General features: G+C 40.3%; 1 protein-coding gene across 5 annotated transcripts in view; it reads right to left on the reverse strand.

Moving 5' to 3' along the window:
• Window positions 1–248: 248 nt before the first annotated feature.
• CEP152 (centrosomal protein 152) overlaps window positions 249–21,740 on the reverse strand; it is a 50,168-nt gene continuing 28,676 nt past the window's right edge. For 4 of the 5 annotated variants that reach the window (XM_079953132.1, XM_079953131.1, XM_079953130.1 and 1 more), the window contains 15 exons: window positions 21,368–21,475; window positions 20,094–20,224; window positions 19,370–19,498; window positions 19,107–19,242; window positions 16,492–16,683; window positions 15,296–15,559; window positions 14,594–14,725; window positions 12,102–12,755; window positions 7,786–7,954; window positions 5,367–5,537; window positions 3,900–3,990; window positions 3,716–3,816; window positions 3,293–3,449; window positions 2,050–2,153; window positions 249–1,527 (listed from right to left, as the gene is read on the reverse strand). In XM_079953132.1, the coding sequence (XP_079809258.1) occupies window positions 584–1,527; window positions 2,050–2,153; window positions 3,293–3,449; window positions 3,716–3,816; window positions 3,900–3,990; window positions 5,367–5,537; window positions 7,786–7,954; window positions 12,102–12,755; window positions 14,594–14,725; window positions 15,296–15,559; window positions 16,492–16,683; window positions 19,107–19,242; window positions 19,370–19,498; window positions 20,094–20,224; window positions 21,368–21,475 (3,483 nt within the window). In that variant the 3' untranslated portion in view covers window positions 249–583. The remainder of the gene's footprint in view (window positions 1,528–2,049; window positions 2,154–3,292; window positions 3,450–3,715; window positions 3,817–3,899; window positions 3,991–5,366; window positions 5,538–7,785; window positions 7,955–12,101; window positions 12,756–14,593; window positions 14,726–15,295; window positions 15,560–16,491; window positions 16,684–19,106; window positions 19,243–19,369; window positions 19,499–20,093; window positions 20,225–21,367; window positions 21,476–21,740) is intronic. The other variant, XM_079953133.1, reaches the window with a different exon arrangement.

Genomic DNA, 21,740 nt, shown 5'->3' on the forward strand with positions numbered 1-21,740 from the left:
ATTCCATATTTGAAAGGAAATGTTTAAGATTCCATGTCCTGGCATTTCATTCATACGAGGCATGGTCTGAAGGTGTATAACATAGTTAACTTTGCTGAAGCTAAGTGGGTTTGGGTCTGGCTACTGGCCAGCTGGAAGACTGCCCTGGAACTCTATGTCTGCCAGTTCTCTGGAGAAAAGGGTGATGAATGTACTAAATAAATAAAAGGTACTCCCAGCTTTGAAGAAAGTTCTATGACAATTGTGCATACGGATCACAAAGTGTCAGTTTTATTGCCATATAAATTAAAAAGTTTGCACTGTACTGCACACTAATCTTGAGGTATAAAAATAGATAATTTCATATGCAAAACGCAACACACACACACACACACACTATACACAGTCTAAGACAGATAGCTAAAACATATCCCAAACCTGCATAAATATTTATGATCGGTCTGTTCATGTAACAGTCGAAAAGGTAAAGTTAAGAATTGGAAAAAAACACTCACAAGACTGTCACAACAGGCTTCCTCCACAGCTTTCATTTAAATATTTTTAAGTATCTCTTTTGTGAGACTGTCCAGAGAGTCCATGATGCTTAATCAAAGTTGATTTGTGGGCTGTCAAAGCCACTATCTTGTTGAAAAGCCAAAACATCTTGCTTCTGTTTCCTTGAATTCAGAAGGCTATAGCTTTTCCCAGCTGTTGAACACATTGCTCCACTCAGATAGGGATCGGCAGGGCTTAATTTGCTCACATTCAAAGATGGTACACAGCTAGGATTCATAGTCAGATGGCCTTCATTGCAGCCCATGTCTCGGCTCTTTGTAACACCTGTCTTGTCTTTGTGGCCACCAGGTTGTAGACAAAAACCAGAACTATCTTCTTTGGGGTGAGATTCTCCTGGTGCACTGGAATGTGCTTTCTGAAGAGGATACAGAGACACATCCATGTGTAAAGTCTCACTGACCAAGCTCCAATCAGAAGAGCATCCTTCATCCCGTTCTGGAGTTTCCTGAATGTCAAAGACTTGAGTTTTCTGAGAAGTTGACTTCTGATGCCTAGAAGACTGAGTGCATCCAAGTTCTGTAACAACTGGTCTTTCATTTAGGTTTTTAAATCTTACACAAGCTGCTCTGGAGTCAGAGCTATCTCCTGTTCCACTAGTTGAATGAATGTTTTGGAGCTTTGCTTGAGAAATCTGCGAGGAACGATTCTGGAACGTAGCATCACTGACTGCATGGCACTGACCTCTGTCTACGTTTTCGCCTTCATTGAATGCCACCACCGATACACCACCAAGTGATGTATCATCCAGCTGTTTAAAAGCTCTCCCACCAACTTGGGTATGGGAATTTGCAACTGAGTGGGTTTCAGCATCGAGCTGCTGTCGTAAGCTACAAGGTATACGTTTCTGGGTAGCTGGGTTACTGGGTTTTTTGACATGAACTTGGTTTTCTACTAGGGTTGGCGAGGCTTGTTGCATATAATTTCTTTGAGGTTTCTCAACCTCAGAGAGCAGCTTGGGATTTTGTGACTGGGCTACAGAAGGTGGAATGGAAAGTAAAAAGAAATTAAAATCAAGCATGTAATTGTTTTGGAGGAATTGTTTTTTTATAACCAACAACAGTATATTATAGAAACCTCCAACAACTTGTGCATCACTATGGGGGGGCGTATTTGCCTCCCCTGACAGACTCTTTTTGCTTGGCCTAGACACATCTCAGACTATCCCCTTCCCCAATCAACTGATTTTGTTGTTGTTGCCAATAATGGCTTCTGATCTGATTTGATTTTATGTAAACTCTGACCCATCGGTCCATATTTATTTCTTAACATCGAAGATGTTCTATATCTTATTAAGTTTTTACAGCTGTATCCTCAAAAAATCAACAAACACATATATTTTAAAAAGAATTCCTTCAATGAGTTTAAAGTGCTTCACATATACGTAAGGCACAATTGAAGGTACTATAAGCCACACGAGCAAACATCTTCTCTCACTACATAAGCAAATGACATGTATAAAAAACCAGGAGATAGGCATTCTTCATGTTACTGTACCTGAGTGGGTAACTTTGCTCTGGGATGCATTACGAACAGGTGTTTCTAATATTTTAGCCATTGTAGCAAGTTTGCCAGCAGCACATATTATTTTCTTCTCAGGCCTGCAGGAAAACCAGTAAGAGGTCTTAAAAGTCCACCCTTTTCTGGACTAATCTGATTGACAACTGTTTTAGAGCAGCAAATTACAAGGGCCATTCCAGCCATCTGAAGTTACGACAAAAAGAGAGTGAGCACTTCAATAAAGAGAGTGAGCACTTATATATACACACACACACACACACACACACACGTCATGCTGGCCACATGACCTGGAAAGCTGTCTATGGACAATATATATATCACAGAAAGGTTTCTCCAAGGTTTGGCTACTCAAAAGTTTCCCTTGTAGCTTTAAAGTTTGAATGATTTAAGGATATCTGCATAATTCTTCACTATCGTATAAAATAATTATACGACAGGATGGGATTTCTGAGAGATGAGAGCAGAGCTCATGAACTGTGATCTGTCTAAGTGCAGGCTAGAAGAGCAGCTATTACCTCTCTCAATCAATGAGCTGAATAGCAGAAAGTAGAGGATTTCTCATGCAGAGCAGGCGAGATAGCAACTTTGGTAAATTCCACAGGTGCTTTGAGCAACCTATTTCTGCTTGGCAGACAATACTTGGAGAGTATTGTCACTGATAATACCATTATTGATAAGCAAGATTAAAAATACCGTATTTTTCCAGGTATAAAACAATATTGTTTTCTTAGAACTAACAGGCAAAAATTGCAGGTTGTCTTATACACGGATAGCAGAGGGGGAAGGGCAATTGGCGTCAGCTACCAGCAGGAGATTGGCCACGGCAATTGGGCGTGTGATTGGTTGCTGTGGCAAGGCTGTAGAGTGATTGGTGCTCCCCCCTCCCAGCTGAACAACTCTGGGCAATCTCCCCCAAAAGAAGCTCAACAACTTTGGGCAATTCCCCCCCCCCTCCATTTTTGTTGCAGTCCAAAAAAATAGGGGTCATATTATACATGGTGGGCGTACTATACATGGAAAAATACGGTACTTTCCATAAAGTTAGGCTGTGCAGACCTCTAACTCGGGGTTGGGGCTGAGGCCAAGCGGGTACAGGCAAGAGGAAAGGAAGAGAATGTCCTGCTAAATGAGCACAAGCCGACTCACTCAGTGTTGGATCTCAAGCACAAGTCTATGAAAAATGTTGTCTTCTCAACTAATACAATTAGAAATACCTCACCCATCATGCTTTCCATCATCAATCAAAAGCTGCTGAAGACAAATGAGGTAATATTTGCGCATCTTCCGGGCTGTCTCTTGACGTTCTCTTAAAACTTCTGCTTTAATAATTTCTGCGGCTCTCTCTTTACTTTCATGTATGTAACGAAGCATGTCACCTATAAACAGCATGGTATAAATTAAATAAAGAATTTATGCTCCAGAGATACACAACTGGAGTTTCAGAAGTGAATATTCAATAATACAAAGATCAATGTTTATGAAACATAGTAAGAGGACATATCGTGCAGAAAAGACAGGGGATTATGGGACCCACACTGCAGCCATTCAGTCTTACTGGTAATTTGCCTCAGTTACTGTGTTGTAAAGCATGCAGATGGGGGAAACTAGTTACTGAACTACAAGGAACTTCTTTAGCACTTACTCTTAATTTTGCCCACTGCTTTAATATACTGAAAACGCATTTCTTCCAAGGCTTTTCCATCACAGGAACAAGGGGCTGAGACACTCCCCTCTGACGATGATCTATAAGAACACAAAATACACAGTACACAAACTGAGTATGAAGTTTCAAGCACCCATAAATCACTCTTCTTTTTCTTAACTACCTTGGGGGACCGTTGGCCAACTTCAAATCCTCAAGTTTCTCCTTCATTGTGGAGTTTTCTTCCATTAATGCCTCTACAATTTTTTCATTTTCTAAAAGTACAGAACAAAAATATTACACATTGTTAATTTAACTGGGTATCTAAATAGGAATCAGTGTGGAATTTTTCTGTTATCTTAATTTGGCACCATTGCCAGAATTCTATATAGAACTGAGTAAAAACTTACAGAAACCCTATAGAAACATGCAGCCCCGGCATTTCATAATAATAATAATAATAATAATAATAATAATAATAATATCTTTATTGTCATTGCCCCCTCTCGGGGACAGCGAAATTATTTGGCTGCTCCATCCACCCAGGTAGGGCACTCCACTCAAAATCAGAACAACTATAAAAACACTAATTAAAACAATACAGTATAATACAGCAAGGAAGATTAGATGACTTTCAAAGTCCAGGTTTCCCATTCAAGGCCGAGATCGCTCTGGAGAAGAAGCTGTTCTTGAGACGGCTCATTCTTGTCTTCATCGTCCTGTATCTCCGTCCCGACGGCAGGAGCTCGAAGAGACAGTGACCAGGATGCGATGGATCTTTTACTATGTCCAGTGCCTTCCTGTGGCACCTTGTGGCATAAATCTGCTCTAAGGTGGAGAGTGGGCAGCCAACAATGCTCTCTGCTGCCTTAACAACTCTGCACAACCCCATCCTGTCCTGGGTAGTACAGCTTCCGTACCACACACATAAGCCATAAGTAAGCACGCTCTCAATGGCACAGTGATAGAAGGCAAGCAGCAGTTTCTGCGGAAGATGGTTTTTCCTTAGGATTCTCAAAAAGTACAGTCTCTGCTGCGCCTTCTTCACAAGCCCCCTTGTGTTGACACTCCAGGACAGATCCTCTTGTAATTCAATACCCAAAAATCTGAACGTTCTTACCCTCTCCACACAGACCCCATCAATCAAAAGTGGCTGGACATTGCTCTTCTGTCTCCTGAAGTCCACCACAAGCTCCTTTATTTCAAATTTATGTCAAATAGAACCATTAGTATACTAATGGAACATGCAGTGGGAATGCGAGGGAAGAAGATTTGAACACTTCACCCTAAAAAGACACTGTAACATTATCAACTTGTGTCTTCTCTTTCATAGTCTTATAACTTAATTTGATTTGGATTGTGGCACCCGAGAAAGGACCTCATCCACCTGGGGATGCATACTTCTATGAAAATGACTCCAGTGGATTGCAACTCCTATTATACCCAGTGTTGGCTGGAGACGGTATAGTCCAGTGATGGCCAAACTTGGCCCTCCAGCTGTTTTGGGACTACAATTCCCATCATCCCTGACCACTGGTCCTGTTAGCTAGGGATGATGGGAGTTGTAGTCCCAAAACTTCTGGAGGGACGAGTTTGGCCATCACAGGTATAGTCCAATAATAATTCTACCTTGACAAATAAGAACACAAACCTTGGAACTGCTCTGACTTTGCTTTGACTGCAAGCTGGAGGTGCTTGCAAGCTTTATCAAGTTTCTTTTTCAAATCCTGACATTCTTTTTCCTTTCTTTCCAGCTGCTGGCGACAGTGCTCACAACAAATGTCTTCTCGGGACAAGGGATCTCTTTTCCTATATTTCAAATCTGCAGTTAATCAACACAAAAAGTTAAGAAAACTAGAAAACGTGGATTGGTAGCCATTGTATTTGAGGCCAGAAACTACTGTTTTCTTGTATTTTTCTGGAACCTCTGTGTGGTTACAACAGGTTTCTAGTGCCTATATATCTTACTTAGTTGAAGGAAATCAGCTAATAGACCAACCAGAGTCACATTTATTCTATGCTTCCCAGCTTCTTGGAGTCTTGCTATGTGGAATTTATGGCCCTCCAGATGTTGTAGAAGTGCAACTTCCATCATCCCTGGCCGCTGGCTATGTTCCATAGAATTGGAATCCAACAAGATCTGGAGGAACATGGGTTCCCCATTCCTGACCTTGTTGAAGGGAAATGATTTTTTGACATTTACTGTGAAGGTTCTTTCTGTTCCGAGGTGAATGAGGTATCTAATAGACAGAGAACACTTCACCAATCTTTCAGTTAAGCCTGGTCACTTAAAGATTCCTCCCTGTTCCATGGAAAGGATATAAAAGGTACCTTAGCGGAGGAGATGAAAACTTCTGAAAGAAAGGAGGAAAAGAAAAGGGATAGGGCGGTAAAACTAGAATTTGGTAAAAAATAAAGGAAGTAATATTAGAAGTGTTTTGACGTAGCTACTCAATGCACTTCTACAGAACAAGCATGTATCTTGAGACCTATGTTTCCACATTTGGACACCTCATCAAATCAAATTTTGCATGATGGTTCCTGAGATTAAGGAGCAGTTTTTCAATTTATGCTTGGATACCATTTAGGTGCCATTTTGAATCAAGATAGCTGAATAAACCTTTCAGAATAGTAGTGATTTTACTACTGATTTCAAAGCTGCACTGATTCCACACACCCCTAGAATTATCAAGCAATACCACATAAGAGGCTGCTAGTTCTTTTTAAATAAGGCTGTTCAGCAGAAATGTTGCAAATTAATCCGCAGATGGTATATAACTAAAATGGTGATAGATAAAATAAATTTCAAAACATATATGCACACAAACGTTGGAAATGTTAGGGGAAATTATCATACACAGTAGGAATATGAAGCGTTAAGGTTTTTGAAAATAATTAAGAATCAAATAGCAGGGGTTTGCTTTTTTAAAAAAAGAGTATGAAATTTTACTAAATGCTATGTTGGGGGGGAAACCACATTCACAAATGTTGGCTCTCTTTTTGCTGATCCTTGATTCCTCTATTTTGTAAATAAGAAGAATTAAGAACTCCCTTTCAGAAAAAAATAAAATAGGAGATCAGGAATTTCTTCTAAAAAGCGGCCTCCACTGATGCATCAATGTCTGATGCATCAATGTCTAGTACGCAATGTCTAGTATGCAATTTCCACATGACAGCTTTGAAGAAAGCAAAAGATGTAGCTGTTGCCCTATAGGAGAGTGTTCTCAAGCTGTGTGGTTTAGGCAAGTGTCCTAGGCCACAGAAATGCAGGCTTTAAACAATTTGGCTTTGGAAGTGCGAGAATCCCCCTGAAATCTGGGATGAAAAGAGACAAACAATGAGTCAGGCTATCTAAATGTCTTTGTCCGTTTGTTGTAGATTTTGATAGCCTATCAACTTCTGTCAAATCCTCTCAGAGGGTGAGAGGGTTTGATAATAATAATAATAATAATAATAATAATAATAATAATAAATTTTATTTATATCCCGCCCTCCCCAGCCAAAGCCGGGCTCAGGGCGGCTAACAACAATAAAATAATCCAACATTTTAAAAACATTTCATTATAAAAATTAATTAAAATCAAACTGATGGCAACCGTTAAGCAAAATTCTGTGCAGATTGCCAGATTGAGGGAGAAGAATCATGGTTCCTATGAAACATGGAATACATCTTTGGTCTTAAAGCCTGGTCTGTGCATGGAATACTCCCGTCTCTGGAAATCAGAGGTAATGCTTAGGATTTGTGTGATGCCATCAGAGAAGGAAATAAGAGCAGGAATAGGCAACCTTCAGCCCTCCAGATGTTTTTGACTACTATTCCCATCATCCCTGATCACTGATCCTGTTAGCTAGGGATCATGGGAATTGTAGGCCAAAACATCTGGAGGGCCGAAGGTTGCCTATGCCTGAAATAGAGGGAAGGGCAACAGCAGGTGGCTGTCAGTATTACAGTATTTGTACAATGCTGTTTATATCCAGTTATATTCAGTTGCTACTATAAAAATGTTATTTTACAAAGAAACAAACCAATGTCAAGATTAAAGCAAGGCAGAAGGAAATAATACCAATACCCATTTCAGATTCCTGCAAAGGTGTCTGCTTCCTTAACATCCTTTGTAGTTCTACTTGCTGTCCAACGCTGTACATGGAAGGTCTTGCTTTGTCTCCTGTTTCTCCTTCACTGCTGTGTAAGCAGGAGTCCCCTGGTTCTTTGAAATTATAGTCCAGAACCTCATGTTTCTGCAAAAGATATCACAAATTCAAGTTCCAAATGAGAGCCACTAGTATCAATTTCTATTTAGGTGTACAAAGTATTTTACAATTCTCTATCTTCACAAGCCTGTAAAAGACTAGGGTAAAGTTAGTCGTCAAGACCACCTAACATGCTCCATGGCTATGCAGGAATGTGGACCTAGCTTTCCAAGGGCTAGACCATGAAGTATCTATTGCACCACACTGTTTAAAAGAAGCTTATTAAATGGTATATTTATATTCATTCAAAGATTGGGCAATATTCTTAGACTCAGCTTAAATGCTCCTCTTCAGCTTTAAAAATATTTCTAGCAAGAAAAGAAACCCTTTGTGGAGTTTTTATATCTGTCTTTATATATAGACAGATTTATATTCATGTACCGTATTTTTCGCTCTATAAGACGCACCAGAGCACAAGAAGCACCTAGTTTTGGAGGAGGAAAACAAGAAAAAAAATATTCTGAATCTCAGAAGCCAGAACAGCAAGAGGGATCGCTGCGCAGTGAAAGCAGCAATCCCTCTTGCTGTTCTGGCTTCTGTGATAGCTGCGCAGCCTGCATCCGCCCCATAAGACGCACACACATTTCCCCTTACTTTTTAGGAGGGAAAAAGTGAGTCTTATAGAGCAAAAAAAAAACAAAACAAAAAAAACCAACAGTATATGCAAGGAGATAAAACTTGTTTGCAAGGCTTCATGACAACAAATGAAAGAAAACAGTCCAAACATTGTCTCACTACTGCAGAACAGAGCAGGCTCTTCATATGGACATAGTTCAACAATTTTTAATTTCCACAGCATTTTGAAGAATCCCTCACCTTGCAGAGAGGAGAAAGACTAACAGCTAAATACAAAGTCATGGCTGTCACAGGAGCCGGAATAATGCAGAGGGGAATGTGATCAAGGGTGACCCACTCTTGAATCTTCTCTGTAATGATGCACTGAAAAAGGCCCCTACATTCCTCATCTCTGTAAAAATTCCTGGTGCTCCATTCTCTCCTGGCCCATTTTTCTTTTAAAGCTGATATTCTGTTCTTCTTGGTTTTGCCAAATACTATCTGATCATCATTGATCAGGGAACAGGTGGAATGAGGTTTTACAGTGAGGGACTATAGTAAAGTATAATCCACACCCCCACAACAGAATATATCATTAACTGCCACCACTGCGTTTTTGCCCCAAAGAAAAAAGAGCAGCACTTGAGATTACATTCATATGTAACAGCATTGGTGGAATCATCCTAGCAACAACAAAAGAGGTTTGGAATGCAATGACAGTGTGCGGAATTTGGTGACATCAGGCAAATCAATATAACTCTACAGAATGGCTGAATCAAGCCTTTAACTTCTGTCTTTCCACCAGTGTTTATATTATTCAATATTCAACCACTCTTAAACTGTGTTAAACTGTGATGGGAAATAGGATGAAAAGTGTATATCTGTATAAAATCTATTTAAAGTTCTTGTTGTGAGTCCAATGGTAGATACAGTACTCATTTTCTTTAGATGGAAAGAGAACAATAATAATCCCTTTTTTGTTATATCTTTCTGTATCATGCTGCTTTTCAAAACAGGGTATAAGACCTTATTAGGTAGACCACTCAATGTGGGCCAGCAAGCACGTAACTTTTAACTTTTCAGTGTGGCTACAATGTCCAAAAGCTCCAAAAACTCCACCTCAAAGTAGCTCCTTCAGCTTCCTTATTGAGAACACTTCTGCAGTACTCTGAAAACTTTGTTACAGCCTTCACAGTAGCTTTGCTGTGAAAGAGAGACAATCTCTTTTGGGAGCAGCTGGGAGCCAGTTATAGTAAGACTGAACAACTTGGCTACAACTTTTCTGATGGATAAATACTATCTATTCAGGGAGCAGCCAGGAGAGCAAATGATGGAAAGAAGGTCAGAGTGGCAACTTAAAAACAACCACCATCACCACCTACTTAACGTAAATACAAATTCAATAATAAATAATGGGGAGAATTTTATAAGGAATTTATGGTGCAGTTGCTCTTTTCATTAAATGAGGGGTGTTTAATGAATTTAACAATGAATAAGAGGAGGAAGGGGGGTGGGGATGCTCATTAAATTCACTTATCCAATTCACTAAGGAATAAGACAGCAATTTATGCTTGTGGAGTGGTTATAAGGGTTTGCCACAAGCAGCATGCATAATTAAAAATACAAAAAGCAATTAAACCTAATGCGTGCAATGGAAAAATTATTCGAAAGTGCTTCCTCAATAAAGAGCAACAAATTGGTAACAACTGAATAAAACTGTTATTCAAATGGGGTGAGTAATTAATGTGAGGGTCCCCTATGTAGTGCACATGGGCACCACAGTACCCCAAGACACTACAAACCCCGTGGTGCCCCCCCCCGGGTCCCTGTCCTTCCCATTTTTGCAAAACTGATGGGCGCTGGGGAGGAATTACCATTTTTTCTTGCCTTCTTTGTCTGTGCTTTATTTGTCTGAAGTGTGTGTTGTTTTTCCTCCTAGTGAAATGGTTGTTTTGTGGTGTCAGGACCACCTGAATTAGTTCATCAATGAGCTCACCAATTAAGGACAGGAAAGTGAGAGTAGCCAACTGTATGTCTGTATCTGGGGGTGGTGTGGTGTGGTGTACCTGGCATCTAGATGTGTGCTGGAGAAGTGCTCTGTTGTACGTGTGGCAAGTGTGTATGAATGCACACCAATGACATACAGTGCGAGTGACATGTGTCCACACTAGCACGCAGCTCTCAGAGGTGGCCAAGCCTCAATGAGGCCCATGGGCGTTTCCAAAAGCTGGGGTTGCCAAGGTGGGAAACAGGTTTAGTCTCCACACCAAATGGTACTCCTGAAGGAATCCTTTGTCTTTAATGGAGCAAATCACAATCATTCACTTGCTCTGAGAACCAAACTTGCCACCCACAACTGAGCATTTTGTGCCCCACTGCAGGGTTCCACGGTGTGTGTGTGTGTGTGTGTGTGTGTGTAGGATACAAATGTGTCTGAGTGAAAAGATGCACCTCAAGCCCCTAGGAGTCTCTACAGGCTCACCCCTCCATACATACATATACCCCACTCATCATAAAATCAGGCTTTTTACAAGTGTTGATATAAATGGTGACGGGTGAAATATCTAATTTGTAAAGCTCAGTTAAATCTGATGTCTTCCTGTTTTTCAAGGAAGGTTCGGATACATGCCATATTCTGAACATACCTGTCCTTGTAGTTTATTATGGGTTGAAGATCTTGTATCATTATAGAATGCACTGAGAGAGAAATACTTGTGACAAATTTTAGGGAGAGATGTGAAGAGGTTTGACCATGAGTCAATAATTTATCCACTAGATGAACAAAATAAATATACAACTGTGAAGACAGTAATGAGAGGGGGGTTTTTTAGGAGAGAATTCTGTATCCTGCCTGGGAAATTCAAAATTTTAAGTATGTTTTTGGATTTTATTCATTTAAGTTTTACTTTTTCCAGATTTGCAGATTCATTTTCTTTAAACTCATTTTTATAAAATGCAGTATTAAAATGGAATGTTTTTAACAAGAGAAACATGTCTCCCCTTTTTAAAGGGGCAAGCAGTAAACTACGAGAAATTCAGCACATTAAACTTGCTTATGTTAAAGTTTATCCAAGTCTGAATTAAACTTCTATTGCTTATTTTGTGTTACTTTCATTCTGTGAAACCTGTTTTGTAATAGTGTGATGACTAAATAGAAATAAACAAATTGAGTCAAGTCTGGCAAGGCCAGTGGCGTAGCGTGGGGGGTGCAGGGGGGGCCGGCAGCACCGGGCGCAACATCTGGGGGTTAGGATTAGGGGGCGCAAATCCACGGGTTAGGGGGCGCAAATTACTTGCCTTGCCCTGGGTGCTGACAACCCACGCTACGCCACTGGGCAAGGCTACACTTGCACAAATCTATTTTATCCTCCCCCTTTACATGTATAGTTAACAAATTCTATATTATCTACAACATTTCCGCATCAATTGGTCCTCATCCTTTCCCACCCCCAACTCTGAAAAAAATACATGGCTCCCTATTTTTCTTAAACTTGTCCATAATCAGAGTGTGAAAGCCAAAATGTAGCTTGTTTTTAAATGAAACCCCACATGTTTTCATTTAAAGTTGCATAAATGTTACCTCATTCCATTCTTGCTTGGCTTTTTCCAGAACGGCGCTGACAGTGGCTCTATATGCTTTTTGCAGACAAAATGTCAGTTTCTCTTTGAACTGGGAATTGATCTGAATGGTAGGAGAAGCAGTCCACTTAAGTTGCTGAGCACGTCCTTCGCTTGAACATTTGACCAAGTTATTGTGCATGTCATCTAAGAGGAGTTCCACCTGAACCAGAATCCTTTCTTCATACTGGCGAATTTCATTTTGGAATCTCTTGGCTTCTCCGGCTGCCCATTCTTGTTGCTTTCTGCCCAGACACATATTCAGTTCTGCCTCTTTTTGATCTAGAAGTTCTTTCTTCTGCTTTGCAAAGTCTTCTTTTGCTTTGGCAAGCACCTCATTGATTTTATTCCTATGGTCGTATAAAAAAGAGTGGTAATCTTTTTCATTTTGGTCTTGAATCCTCAGAATCTCTTCTTGCTTTTCCTTGTTCCACTGAGTCCGAGATTTTGCCACTTCTGCTTTAATGATGGCAGGGATTTCTTCTTTTTTGAGTTCTAGCTCCCTTTTAAGGGAAAATACCTTATCTTCAAGTTCTTTGGTCCTTACTCTAGCTATATCAGTGTTCTCATGTTCCTTCTTCCACTTTTCTTCAGCAGCTGAAAGAGCCAGTGACACCTAAAGGATGCAACACATGATGGCCCGTCAGCAATATCCTGACAAATTTACCTGAGAGTTCTAAAGGTTACAGGTGGCTTGGTGCAGACAGAACCCTGCCTTGTGTCCTAATGATGGCTAGGAACTCAGGAGTGCACACAAGCTTGCGTGCTCCTCTCTTTTCTCCGCCCTCATTCAGTTCTGGTAACTATTGTTAGCATTACGATTATATTTGCACAGGCATGCTCCCAAACCATAGTTAAGTGTCAAAACAAAGTCATAGTTAGAGGTAGAACTATGCTTAGTGTTTTAATATAGGTGCAGGCACAATGCAAGCCCATCTCTGATATCGAGGGAGCAGCAGATTGAATGGTCCTCTAGATCAGTGTTTCCCAACCTTGTGCCTCCAGCTGTTTTTGAACTACAACTCCCATCATCCCTGACTAGCAAGACCAGTGGCAAGGGATGATGGGAATTGTAGTCCAAAAACAGCTGGAGGCACAAGGTTGGGAAACACAGATCACATAGACATCATTAGGAGATTGGACAGCTTTACTGTCCAATTAACCCATTTGAGAATACTAGCACTTGTACCAAGGCAAATGCCACTCTTATTGTCAGTGGCACTCAAGCTTGAATTCAGTATAATTAAATAATGTAAGCAGAACTTGTACTGGATTTTTTTTAAAAAACTAGATGATTTGTGTCAGGGAACTGCCATCGGAAGGGCAGGCGGTGGAAGGGCTCACGGAGGTTAGGAGAGACTCGGCAGCAGAGGAGGGAACCAGCAGGGGGAGAGAAGGAGCTCCAAGGGAAAGTGAATCGGAGGGATGGCTCAGAGAGACTTCCAGCGAAAACAGTGGGGAAGTTTCAGGACCTCCTATAGGGACACCCACCCCTCGCCGGAAATTGTCGCGCCGAGAATCTCGTAGACGCGTTTCCGTTAAGGTGCTTCTATGCTGGAAGCATTTCCGCAAACGCCCACTGTCGGATTCTGCCAGCGATTGAGGGAGTCATGTTTTAGGGGGCTCCGCTATAGACAGAGCTTTGATAACCAGGCCAGACTCTGAGGGACTAAGCTTTACGCACAAGCAGCTCATCATCCCATCACAATTTGTAAAAGAAAAAAATAATAATTTGGAAAATTTCATTAGCTGTACTAACAAATTTATCATATCTCTCTTTTTGAAAGCAGAATGGAACATTGGTCACTTACCATGAATGGACCTCCAAGGTTGGCATAGGGATATATCTATGTGATTGGTTGTGTCTCATGATTCACCTATGGCATGGACATATGCTAAGCTAAAAGCAGAAAGACAGTTTTGGTGCCCAAAGGCCACTGCCCTCAATTTGCCAGTTAAGTGAGAAATCCTTATGTGCTACAACTTCTTCTTTGTTGTTCTTTTCTGTGGGCAGCATGCCAAAATAGTGGGGAGAAACTGAAGAGTATAAAGAAGGCTTGCTTGTTTGTTTTATTGGTTTAAGGTAAATGGAGGGAAAAGAGACAAAGGAGGGAGATTTAAAGTAAACAGAGGGAAACTAGGATGACAAAAGAGCAAGGAGAAACTTGAGCATCAAAATAGGAGAGAGAAGAAACCATGTCTACTTTAAGTGATGGCAAGAACTGAACTGAGGAAGCAGCTTAAGGGAGGGAGCTCTAGCAAAACAAAATGTATCATACCATTCCCTCAGGCAAAGCATAAAACACAACTTATGGAGAACACTGGTCTACTGAATTTGAGCAGTTAACATACATTTCTGATCAAGTGGGCTCAAATCTGCAACTTTTCCAGTTTGAACCTACTGTGAAAAATAAGCCAAGTTTTGCCCATCACGGGCAAGTCATTCTCCACTACCTGTTTTGCTGTGCTGATTTCACATTCCTTCTCCCATTTTTCCTTGGCTACCTTCAGGTGAGCTTTGTATTCCTCAAGCTCAGTCAGTTCTTGCAGCCACCTGGCACGAGCTTTTGTCAGAGCCAGTTCCACCTACAAATGGGTAAGTGGAGCTTCAGTCTATGTTCAACTAATCACAGAATGAAGAGAAAGGACTTCAGCTACAAATCTGTCTGTGCAGGTGCTTAAACTCACTGAAATCAATGAGATATAAAGTAGCCCAACTGTGCCCAGGATTAAAGCAACAGATACTGACCCTTTTCCCATGTAAAATGTGATTGGTTTCAATACAAGCCAACTTCAAAATCAGGAGAGAGAACCAGAAGATGGGAGAATGCAAGCCTGAGGCTTCACACAGATTCAATCTAGATCAATCTGATTGTTTAGTGTTATGGTCTAATTTGCACATTAAAAGCTAGACAACCAGCTATCATATAAAGGTCTTGAACTCTGAGGTAATGAAAGTGTATACAGTCAGATTCATCTTAAGAACATGCTTAAAAATACATGATTTAGAACTGCTTATTAATCAGTGCCTATTATACACTGATTCAACTCTAGCGTGGCAATATTAAGAAAATGTGTATTATGATAACTATAATTTTTCTTGCACATGCTTTGGCCATATTTGGGGCAAAGCAGTATGTTCTGTTTGCTTGTTACCTGACTAGCAATGCTCTCATGATGCCTTGCTTCACAATCTCTCAGGGCCTTTTCCTTTTCTTGCAGTGCCTCCTGAATTAGAAGTGTCTGTTTTTCAACTGCTTCGGCAATCATTTGGTCCAACGATTCATCTGTGATGGTTAACAACTCTGTTTGGCCGCAATAATCATTGAGTTCCACTGCAGGCCTCTTTGCTTCTTCTAAAGCTTGATCGAGTCTATGTTGCCACTCTTTTTCAACTTCCTGAATAGCTCTGTCTTTGATCTACATGGAACAAATGATGTGGATTTTTTTAGAGCACACTAGGTAAAGGTAAAGGTACCCCTGCCCGTACGGGCCAGTCTTGACAGACTCTGGGGTTGTGCGCCCATCTCACTTAAGAGGCCAGGGGCCAGTGCTGTCCGGAGACACTTCCGGGTCACGTGGCCAGCGTGACATCGCTGCTCTGGCCAGAGCCAGAGCCAGAGCCGCACACGGAAACGCCGTTTACCTTCCCGCTGGTAAGCGGTCCCTATTTATCTACTTGCACCCGGAGGTGCTTTCGAACTGCTAGGTTGGCAGGCGCTGGGACCGAGCAGCGGGAGCGCACCCCGCCGCAGGGATTCGAACCGCCGACCTTTCGATCGGCAAGCCCTAGGCGCTGAGGCTTTAACCCACAGCGCCACCTGCGTCCCAATGTTTTCTGAGAGCAAATGTAACAGCAGAATAGTGTGTTTGATCCTTGATCACTTAAGAAAAAATAAGCTGGAAATGAACACACAAATGAATACGTACTAGAAAAGGATGCTGCCACCAACTACAACAAAGAAACAAATCTATTTTAGCACTTTTAAATGCAAGGAACAAATGGCAAGCTTCTGCAAGAGCCAAAGAATTCAGAAAGAATTCTTCAGTGTCTGCATAAACAGCATCCCAGAAGCAGTTCACTGTATACAGTGGTACCTCTGGATGAGAATGGGATCCGTTCCAGAGCCCTGTTCGCATCCTGAAGCGAACGTAAGACACAACTGCATGTGTCACGTTTTGCCGCTTCTGCGCATGACGTCATTTTGAGCGTCTGCACATGCACGAGCGGCGAAACCCGGAAGTAATGTGCTCTGTTACTTCCAGGTCGCTGCAGAGCGCAACCTGAAAATATTCATCCCAGAGCTACTTCAACCCGAGGTATGACTGTATTAGTACAAACCCCAGCACACCTCTTTCTGTTCTCTCTCCCAGAGGGTCTTGACTATCATCACTTCATTTTCAATGTGCTGCTTCACATCAGATTCTTTTTCTCTCAGCCATTGGCTCTTGGCTGTTACAATGGAATTCCTGTGTTCTTCCTCTAGTTCAGCCCTCAGCCTGCTCAAAGAGTCTTCTTTTTCCTTCAATAACTGTTTCTTGAGCTAGGAAAAATTTAACAAGATTAACTTTTTGATAAATACAACAGCTTCGGAGCTAAACATCTGCAATGGTTTATCAGCTTCTTGGCAAAGAACAAAAGTATTAAAGCTGTTGTAATAGACACCACACCTGTTAGAATTAAAAAAGCTCTTCTCTTAATACTATCACTGGTGTGATCCTACCACTATTTATGTGGTTATGTTACTCTAGCATTTCTTACTCAAGGGGTTTCTCTTAGGCTGCAGTTCTATACACACTTTTGTGGGAGGAAGTTTCACTGAACACAGTGGGACTACTTCCAAGTAAACATGCATAGGATTATGCTGTTACTTAAAACAGTTCCCTGAATTCCTCCTTGCCAGTTCTTACATCTAAAACTTTCTCATTGCAAGCAATTCTCTCTTCCTTCAAATCCCTCTTCAAAACCAACTTTTCACATGGAGTTTTGGGCTTAGCTTCTTGATCCTTATGCCCACCTTATGCCCAATGAAATTTAAACATAGGTATATTTGCTTGTTTTCATCTCATGTTATTCTTGCCTGCCTGCAGGGTGGATAAAAATCAATGGTTTAAAAAAATAAATGGATTTTTAAAAATTTAAATCAGATTTTTTTTTATTTAAATCGGATTTTAAAAATAAAATGCTTTTGGAGGAAAAATCTTTCTAAAGATAGTTTTCTATTTAAGTTACATTATAGTCCAAAGACTATTCATCAGGAAATAAGGATTTGTTTTAAGTTTTTCATGTATGCTAAAACTCAGTCTAAGTTTGTTTGTTTTTCAAATTGTTTAACCACATCAGTTAACAAACATGGGTACATATGCTATAATGTTACTGTTTTAGTTAAGTAAATTGTTTAAATTGTTATTAAGGAAGTGATTGTTTTTCTTCTTCCAATAAAGTACTGCAGAAAAGTTGTCCAAATATAGTTAACTTATTAAACCTCACAATAATTTCATAATTATCTGTCTATGTATTTTTAATAGTATAACCAAATCAGTAATTTTTGATATAACTGTAAAAACTACTCTGAAAATTTTTTATTCCAAAAAAGAAACCTTCATCTGGTTGTAAATATGCAAGACTGAGTCTTTCTGTAAAAAAAAATGATTTAAATCAAGTCTTACTGACTAGTGATTTAAATCATGATTTAAATTGATTTGATCTAAATCAAATCCACCCTGCCTGCCTGCCTGCCTTTAACTTGTTAACCCTGCCTTTAATTTTCTCTGTTGTTGACTCACCACTGTCAAAGTTTCTAAGCACCTTGGAGCTGTCTGAAGTGTGTACACACTTTTATGATTCTACAAAGAAATGGTCATTGATAGTGCTTTGGAACAAATACTACCATAAAGCAAGATCACAAATCAAAATGCCTTTATAGACAACTTCTGTATGAAAGTAGGATGAAGGCAAAAAAAAATCCATTCACTGTTATTCTGTACAACAAAATCCATCTTTCATATTTACATTTCTGATGGAGAAGAGCATCTTGAGATACAAAAGAAAGCTGAAAGCTATGGAACCAGCATTTCTGCCAGAGTCAGAAATCAGCCACTAAACACGATTGATATACGATTAAATGTGAGTAAGGGGCTATGTATGATTTCACAATCCTAAGCATATAAAATTTGTATTGGAAAAGAGAAATAAAACTATTTAACTTAGGGTTTCTATTTGGTCCACAAATGAGTCTTTAGTCCTCATTATATATTTTAAGGATTGGATCCTGCAAGCACCCGATACATAACTTGGTAATATGTTCACACAATTATTATATGTATGCAAAACTCTAATATCTTTAAAACTGGAAAGCACTTAAGGTGAGTGAAATGTAGCTCACCTCAAGAAGCGCTTTCCAACTTTAAACTTTAATACGCTACCATATTTAGACAGATGCAGATATAATGTCACAGTAAATGCCAACAAGAGAAGGATAGGGGTGATTCATGCTTGAGGAGGAAGGGACAGGTGGGAAAGAGTACAAGATCCTATGGCCTATCTTCCATAGTTTAATTATGCTTAAGAAGCAGCCAGTGTTATGTCTGTTCTGCACCAATTCAGGCATTCCCAAACATTTTACTTAACACAAATTGCTGAGAGAATTTGTCTTTGTTCAGGAACCAAATCTGGTATAGTTGCTATGCAATCATCATCGCTGGAGTACAGTGGTACCTCGGGTTACATACGCTTCAGGTTACATATGCTTCAAGTTACAGATTCTGCTAACCCAGAAATAGTGCTTCAGGTTAAGAACTTTGCTTCAGGATGAGAACAGAAATTGTGCAGCGGGAGGCCCCATTAGCTAAAGTGCTGTTTCAGGTTAAGAACAGTTTCAAGTTAAGTACAGACCTCCAGAACGAATTAAGTACTTAACCCGAGGTACCACTGTATTTTTTTCCTTAGGATTATTTCTGCTTCTACCTTCTCTTCCTTCAGTTGCTGCTTTTGTTCAAATTCTGCCTTCAGAGTGGCCTCCTGCTCATCTCTCTCTCTGCAGACAGTGACGTAACATTCCTTCACTGAGAGCATCTCTTTGTTCAACTCATCAATGACAGTCCTGGAAACACATACAAGTTGCATTTTAAAAGATAAAAAAAATCCCAGTTATTTTCTAATAAAACAGTGAGTCTGAAAGTGAAACAGTTTCGGGCAGTCTAACTTAGCAGGGCAAAAACAAATCTCACTTTAACTGTGTAATCTTCATTTCATAATCATAGGTGAGTTTTTCTCTCTCTGCAGCATGCCTTTCTTCAAGCTCTTCACAAAGCTTTTTCTTCATGTTTTCATAATGTTGCTGATAGGTTCTTTCACATCTGGGGATAGGAGATAGGAAGAGGAAAAAGCCTAAGAAATGATTTTTTTACACACGTATAAAGAGCAAAACAAAGCCTGCAACCCATCAAGCATATGCATGCACACACATGCACACGCGTGCGCGCGCACACACACACACACACACACACACAGAGCGAGAGAGAGAGAGAGCGTACACAATTTCTGGGGTGGTTAAAGCTCAGGGGTAAGAATTAACTCTCCTCTCCTCAACTGTGTCTGCTGTGTCACAATCAGGCTTCAAGGAAGGCTTCCACTGGCTGCAGTAGTAGGATTCTTTCAAGCTTAATTACATGTCACATTTAGACTTGAAAAAGCATTCTCTTAGCTCTAACAGAAAGTTATTTTCAAGGCTTTTTGTTTGGAGAAAGGAGTGATCTTCCTGTTGGTTGCAGCTGGAGATGGAAAGCTAACCCTCACCTCCTTGGCTACTACTAGTACGGACAAGTCCTAATAAATATAGAATCCGAGCCAACCCATTTTCTACTTCTTTATCTCCTAAACAGAGAAAATCAAAAAGTAACATTTATAGGCACATGCAGGACATTGTGTTAGCTTCCCACTCCCCCACATTACCTGTCAAGAGCTTCTTGCTTATCCCGATCAGACTCCTGAATCATCTGTCTCATTTGACTACATAGCTCCTGATTTGCATTTTTCAGTTTTTCTTGGTTTTCTATTAATTCCCGAATACGTGCATTAAGGCTCTGTCCAAACAAAAAATAAGAGAGGAATAATGATAAAAGGTCAATTTAAATTTGAATAATGCTCACATCTTATTAACATGTCCTGCCTTTACTGAGAAACATTTTACGGGTAACTCTGCCAAAAGTGGCATCCCTGTGTAAAGTTCTTTTCTCTCCTGAAACAGGTATGAACGTGTGTGTTCTAACACTGTGTGCATTTTTCCTTTTGCCAGTGGCAGCCAATGATGTGGGGTAGAAAACATATAGTGCAGTGACATCACAAAGTAATGTAACAATGGGTGCCAATCTGAACTTTGACTATGGTTTATTTCTGTAGATCATAGCATCAGTGCAGTTGGCATAAATTTACATAAAAAGGGGTCTCCTCAATGAATAGTTCTTATCTTAAATGTAACCTGGAAGGCATCAATAAATATTCTGACCTCAGAATAAGATCAGCAGACTAATCCTGTTACCAAAATAGATTATCACTTCCTGTGGGAATGTTTTCTACATACAACAGTCTTCTTCCAAAAAGCCATGATTCAGGAAACATACAGATAACCAGCTAGTCATTTCTCATGAGGACTGTTTCCTTTCAACTACAAAATGGGCAAGGAACTTGTAGGATGGTACAATGGCACAAAGGAATAAAGATGTTACAGCACTCACTTGTTGAAAAAGACCTCTTCCTTCTCCGTGAGGATACATGGGCTCAAAATAGTACTTAAAACCTCAGATTTTCAAGTTGAGCAGCTCAAAGCTCCAACAGGAGCTCTTTGCTCCTTAATGATGTCCCAAATCAGCCCTTGGTTTTGCTGGATCATGGACCAAAGAATGGGTGAGAGATATTGTTGCCTTGCGGGTACAGGTTATTGATGGGGAGAGCATAACTCTCAAACAAAATGCAAGGACCCCAAACTTAGGTTCTGCTTCCTTCAGGATAGGTATATCCTCCCCTTCCTCATTTTGCTTTAGAGTGGGTACTGTAGCAAATTACCATGCACACTTTTTATAAGGATCCCTTTACTCTCAATATCAAGATATATATACAACAGTATGTGTTCCCACTCTCAGGTCTCCAACATATGTAAGCCATTTTCTGAGTGATCCCATCCCATCCTATCCTTAGATGGAAAGAAAACTGACATGGTAAAAACCCACCTCAGTTTCTTGTTTCAAATCCTGATTTCCCTTTTTCAGCTTCAGCATTTCTTCAGAGACATTAGACTGTACGGGATCAAGTTGATTCTCTATATTTCTTCCTCTGGGCTAATAAAGGAGGGGAAAATGAGTCCAGACAACATAAACACACACACACACACACACACACACACACACACACACACACAGCGCAAAATAGCTCTGTGCTGCCCCAATCAGAGGTAAGACTGCCCTTTCCTAGAAGACGTAACAGTTTAAAGTACCAATACCAGAAAGAAAAAGGGGAGGGAGGGACTAGGGACTGCTAAATTGTCAGGTAATGAAAAATTTTGTGAGAGATGCCAAAGAAAAACTTTTCACACAGCCACTTCTG

The sequence above is a fragment of the Podarcis cretensis genome (genome assembly GCF_951804945.1).
Source record: "Podarcis cretensis genome assembly, chromosome: 14".
NCBI classification, from domain to species: Eukaryota; Metazoa; Chordata; class Lepidosauria; order Squamata; family Lacertidae; genus Podarcis; species Podarcis cretensis.